The following is a 5827-nucleotide window of genomic DNA, read 5'->3' as shown; positions in this document are numbered from 1 at the left end:
ACTGGACACAGACTGCTTCACCAATGCCATGTGCAGAAGTAAAATCCTTCCCCTGCTCCAACTCACCATTCCCCTGTTTATGCATCTAAGGGTCGCATCATCCCTTTTGGCCACGGTATCACACTGGGAACACATGATGAGGTGGTTGTCCACAATGACCCCTATATCCTTTTCAGGGTCACATCTTTCAATAACATAGTACCTAGTCTTTGGGTCGGGCCTGCGTACCTTGTTCCGAGAGGGTAACTTTGCATTTGACTTTGTTAGAACCTTCCACTCACATTTTGAGTAAACAGGTGAATGGGAAACTCCCCAGAGCATGGAATCTCTAGCCTGGCTTTGTTTTCATTAAGGCTATGTCTAGACTGCCTGAGATTTTCTGCTGAAAGTTTAGTGGAATGTTCATGAAGTTCTGGATGGCTTTGCAGAAATGGGCTTCCCCAACTGCGAAGGTGCCTTAGAGATCACACATATTCCAGTTTTGGCACTGGACCATCTTCCGATTCATTCTTCTCCGTGGTGTTGCAGGAGCTCATGGATCATCAACACACACATTTTCTTGGGAAATGGAGGTATCAGGAGAGGGCTGAATTTTGGAGCTGAGCGTAAGTCCAGCTGTCATTTGAAAAGCTGTCTGTGGGGGTGGAGTGTAGGGGAAAGCGTGAAATCCCAGAAATGGGAAATGGATGTGCGGGTACATTCTGGGGAGTGCATGGGAAAGAGCTCTGAATGTACTGAAGGGGAAGGCGACATGGGCCTGCTCAGTCTGGAGGGTTACGAGGGACTGCAGCATGTCGGTTTGCTGCTCCAAAACTTTTATCCACCTCTCATAGAATCATAGAATCTCAGGGTTGGAAGGGACCTCAGGGGGTCATCTAGTCCAACCCCCTGCTCAAAGCAGGACCAATCCCCAATTTTTGCCCCAGATCCCTAAATGTCCCCCTCAAGGATTGAACTCACAACCCTGGGTTTAGCAGGCCAATGCTCAAACCACTGAGCTATCCCTCCCCCCACTCCATTGCATCCCTAGTGTATGCTTCGTTTTCTATCGTTTCCTTCTTGTCACTTTCCCTCCACTGCCTTCATTCTGTCCTGTCTGCATCAGAGTACTGCAGCACCTCCCGGAACATATCTGCCTGGCTCCAACTTGAGCGCTTTCTTATCTGACAGAGATGCTCGGCCGGAGTGGAGGGGGGTGCCTCCTTTCAAGGACATATCTGGTGAAGCACAAGTAACAATAAACAGAAGCATTATTGTTAAGTACATGTACCGTATTGAAATGCTACGTTAAAATACACCGCTGGTAACACACCAATCACTTTTTGGTTGACCCTTCACAAGCACACATGCCGGTGAACACTGCAGCCATACAGACTAACACGGCTGCTACTCTGAAAACTGCAACCATGGTGAGTGTACCCTGGGTTGGGGGACATTGTGCGGAGGAGAAAAGCAATAGGAAAGGGGTCGCGGGAAACTCATGGCGGACAGTACTCCAAAGTTTCCCACCCTTTTCCACAGGCAGTGGTCCTTGTGGCAGATATGTCTCTAGTGAGGGTAAGCAAGGATGCATCTACTACATGCTTGCAGCTTCTGCCCCAGTCTTTATACCGCTCGCCTGTGTGCCTCTTTTGTACTTGCCCAAGCGATTGCAGAATGGGGCGGGAAACTGTCCCTCAATGGGTGAAGGAACAAAGCAGCTCTACCAAGGAATTTCTCACAGAGCACTGCAGAGTTCCTGCAGAAAAGTTTTCTAGAGATCTCTGTGGAGAATTCCCGTGAATTTTTGGTGTGCATCAATACCATGTTCCACTGTAGTGCTTAGCTGCATGGAGAAATGCCTAGAACACAGAAACACAGCCAGCTTTGTTCATTTCTCTTCCCTCAACCCACCTCTGCACTTCACTAAGCAAAACCACTTACCAGAGGTCTCCTCTCCTGCTTCTGGCTTGACTTATTGTGACTGCCGAGACTGGTTGGACACCTCCAGAGTGGAGAACAGCTCCTGACTGGACAGAGCACCAGGCGACCTTGGCATGGCCTCCACTTCTTCTTCTGCCTCCACCTCTTTATCAATGACTTCCTCCTCTGGGTTAGCTCCAGTTTCTGTCAGCTGCAGCCCGCGGAAGTATCCACATGGGTCTTAGCCATTGTTGTGGGGTCACCACCGAGGATAACATTCAAGTTCTTATAAAAATGGCAGGTCTGGGGATCAGCATCAGAGGGACCATTTGCCTCCCCTGCCTTCTTGCACATCTGCCTCAGCTCCTTCTCCTTTGCTCTGCACTGCAGTGTGTCCTGATCACAGCTCTTTTCCCACAAGCTGCGTGAAATCTGCCCATAGGTATCAAACTTCCTGCAGCTGGAGCGCAGCTGGCACTGCACAACCTCCTCTCCCAAAATACTTAGGAGATCCAGCAGCTCTGCAGTGCTCCAAGTGGGAGAGCGTTTCCTGGGTGGAGCAGGCATGGCCACCTGGGAAAATGTGATGTAAACTCTCCATGCCGAGCAAACAGGAAGGAGAAATTTCTAAATTCCTGGGCCTTTAAAGGAGGAGTTCAAACCTGTGACAAGAGTGGTCAGGATGGGCATTGTGGGACACCTTCCAAAGGCCTATTGCTTTGATAAAATCAATTGCAAGTGTCTACACTGGCATGTTAGTGACAAAACTTTTGTGTAAAGAGCCTTACAAATCTTGTCAAGGTAGTTTTATTGAGTCACTGAAACAGCCGAGTTCCGCCATCAAAAGTGGCTTTGCAGAGTGTCCTCCTCCAATGTTGCTGCCTTTTGGTGAAAAAACTTGGCAGTGTACAAAAGGCCTAAGGAACAAGGATTGATAACCAGTATCCACACTCATGTTTCCGGCTGGTGTCTATTAAGGTTTCCCACACCATGATGTGTAGGAATTATTGTAGCAAGAAGCACCATAAAATATACAATTGGCATTAGTGGGTTAGTTCTTCATAATTCTTATCTCTGAATAAGGAAAATGTCATTTTTCAATGTGTGAAGATCAACCAATTTGCTTCATCCATCAGAATATCCCCCAGTATTGCATGTAGTGTCTCATATTAACAATGTCTCTCCATCCAGGCATTTGTAATGAGACCATTACCCTAGGCCTGGACATATACAGGAAGTTGGGGAAACATACGGTATATGCAGAAGATATCGGTCTGCCTCAGAGTTGGACACCTTCTCCCCTACTCCATGCCAGATTCCAACACAACTGACTTCACCAACCCTTCCACCTTCCTCCTGCTGGGCATTCCTGGCCTGGAGGCGGCTCACGTCTGGATCTCCATCCCCTTCTGTGCCATGTATGCCATAGCCATCTTGGGGAACTTCACCATTCTATTCATTGTGAAAAGCGAGCCGAGCCTGCATGGGCCCATGTACTATTTCCTCTGCATGCTAGCTGTCACCGACCTGGTCCTGTCTACGTCCATCCTGCCCAAAACCCTGAGCATCTTCTGGTTCAATTCGAGGGAAATAAATTTCAATGCCTGCCTCACCCAGCTGTACTTCATTTACTGCTTCTCATGGATGGAGTCTGGGATCTTTGTGGCCTTGGCTTTGGATCGCTACGTGGCCATCTGCAATCCCCTGAGATATTCCACTATTCTGACAAACCCCGTGGTGGCCAAGGTTGGCCTGGCCGTGGTGCTGCGTGGTGGCATGCTCATACTGCCCTATCCCTTACTGGCGAGGCGGTGGCCGTATTGCAAAACCAACATCATCCCCCACTCGTACTGTGAGCACATAGCCGTGGTGAAATTGGCCTGCGCAGACATCCGCATCAGCAGTTACTACAGCCTCTCTGTGGGATGCTTTTTTTTTGGTCTGGATGTCGTTTTTATCATCATGTCCTATACCCAGATCCTCAGGGCCATCTTCAGCCTCCCCACAAAGGATGCCCGGCTCAAGACTTTTGGGACTTGCGGCTCTCACCTCTGTGTCATCTTAGCCTTTTACATCCCAAATCTCTTCTCCGCCCTCATGCACCGGTTTGGCCACAATGTGCCCCTGCATTTACACATTCTCATTGCCAACATGTACCTCCTTGTGCCCCCCATGTTAAACCCCATCATCTACGGGGTGAGGACTAAGCAGATCCGGGACAGGCTGCTCTGGCTCATTACTCATAAAGGGACCTAAATTTTTCTCCTAGTGCTCTGGCTCTCACACTAAGCTCCGAGCAGAGCTGGCTGCTGACATGGTGCTGGGCCCTCTTCCCTGAATCACTGACTGCACAGTCAAAGTGACATTAATCCTTTCCTGGCCTTACTGTGCTGTTTCAGTGGGAGAAACTGGGGACTCGGTCTACAGAGAACTCACTAACTCATGGAGTTTCCTCCTTTCTAATTGTAAGTAACAGGACCCCTGTGGCCATGCCCACTTCTTTCTCCAAGGTCCCGCCCCTGTTGCTCACTCCTCTCCTCCCCTCCGCCTATCACTCACTGGATCATTACCACCTCCTGTCCACCTTGATGCATGTGCACTTCCAGGGGCTAGTTAGGCTCTTGAAATCCTATGTTTTTAACAGATAACTTAGCAATTAGCTGACAGGAATACTGTATCACATTCCTATATACAAGTAATACAATTAAATTAATAATCTACTCACTCAGTTCTCATACTAAGATGTTCTGACATCTTTTGGCTGGTCACTTAAGGACACTGGTTAGGTTTAAACATTTCATGTATCTTCTTACTTTCTTACTAACTCTGCAGAGAGAGAGAGAGAGAGACCCCATCGGGCCTTCTGGGCGGGGAGTGGGGTCTGGGAGGGGAGTGGGGTACAGTGGGTTAAGGCAGGGGGGCAGATACACCTGGGGTCCATATAACATCAGATTGGCCATACTGGGTAAGATGAATGGTCTATCTAGCCCTGTATCCTAGCTCACAACAGTGCCCAATACCAGGTGCTTCAGAGGGAATGAACAGAAGTGGAAAATTCTGAGTGATCCATCCCTTATCGTACTGTCTCAGCTTCTGGCAAACAGAGGCCAGGGGCACACAGAACATGGCGTTGGCTTCCTGGCTAATAACTATTGATGGACCTACCTTTCATTCACTTCTCTAGTTCTTATTGGAACCCTGTTATAGTTTTGACCTTCACAACATCACCTGGAAAAGAGTTCCACAGGTCAACTGTGAAGAAATACTTCCTTTGTTTGCTTTACCTCTGCTGCCTATTAATTCATTTGGCTGACCCCGAGTTCTTGTGTTATTTGAAGGAGTAAATAACACTTCCTGACTGAACTTTTCCAAACCATTCATGGTTTTATTTACACTCTCATGTCCCCACTTAGTCGTCTCTTTTCAAAACCGAAAAGTCCCAGTCATTTTAATCTCTCCTCATACGGAATATCAATTTGGGTCTATAAGCCTGCTAGTTGCATAAACCTTTCTGATGCAGTGTCATAACTAATAACTCACGTTTGATTCGATGAATCATCTGCATCCTTATGTCTTTTGGCTTTTCCTGTACTCTTTGCTCACACTGCTTGTGCTAAGGGGCAGGAAGCTGGGGTGGAGGCACTTGTGAACAAAGAGGTTGGTCACTAAAGACGCTCAGCACATAATGAGAATTGCCTGAACAGAACAAAGGAGTAACTGCATTCCAAATAGAACCAGTTTTCTTCTGCTTCTCTGTGGAGGGGTGGGCATGGAAGGAATGGAACCGCCACAGAAGAGGGAACAGAGAGAAGATGGGCTGGTCCAGCCCTTCAAAAATACAGAGGCTGGATGAGTCAGAAGAAGCTGGGGGAGGAGAGAGACACAGGGGTGGCAGAGGGGACTCTTCTGTTCCAGGGCTATGGCT

General features: G+C 48.2%; 1 protein-coding gene across 2 annotated transcripts; it reads left to right on the top strand.

The window, feature by feature from the left end:
* The first annotated feature begins 1279 nt into the window (after window positions 1-1279).
* On the top strand, window positions 1280-4158 carry LOC119565138 (olfactory receptor 52M1-like). Of its 2 annotated transcripts, XM_037889570.1 has the most exons (2): window positions 1280-1286; window positions 3218-4158. In XM_037889570.1, the coding sequence occupies exons 1-2, from the start codon at window positions 1280-1282 to the stop codon at window positions 4156-4158; spliced, it is 948 nt and encodes a 315-aa protein (XP_037745498.1). The 2 variants fall into 2 exon arrangements, with proteins under 2 accessions (XP_037745498.1, XP_043379099.1); XM_043523164.1 differs by lacking the exon at window positions 1280-1286 and having other exon boundaries at window positions 3130-4158.
* Window positions 4159-5827: the final 1669 nt, after the last annotated feature.

The sequence above is a fragment of the Chelonia mydas genome, chromosome 1 (assembly GCF_015237465.2).
Source record: "Chelonia mydas isolate rCheMyd1 chromosome 1, rCheMyd1.pri.v2, whole genome shotgun sequence".
In the NCBI taxonomy this organism is placed as follows: Eukaryota; Metazoa; Chordata; order Testudines; family Cheloniidae; genus Chelonia; species Chelonia mydas.
The sequence above is the reverse complement of the archived record's forward strand: the minus strand, read 5'-3'. Positions and strand labels throughout refer to the sequence as shown.

Excerpts from the sequence above, each read along its gene's own strand:
- LOC119565138 (XM_043523164.1), top strand. The coding sequence starts at position 3,160 with ATGCAGAAGATATCGGTCTGCCTCAGAGTTGGACACCTTCTCCCCTAC.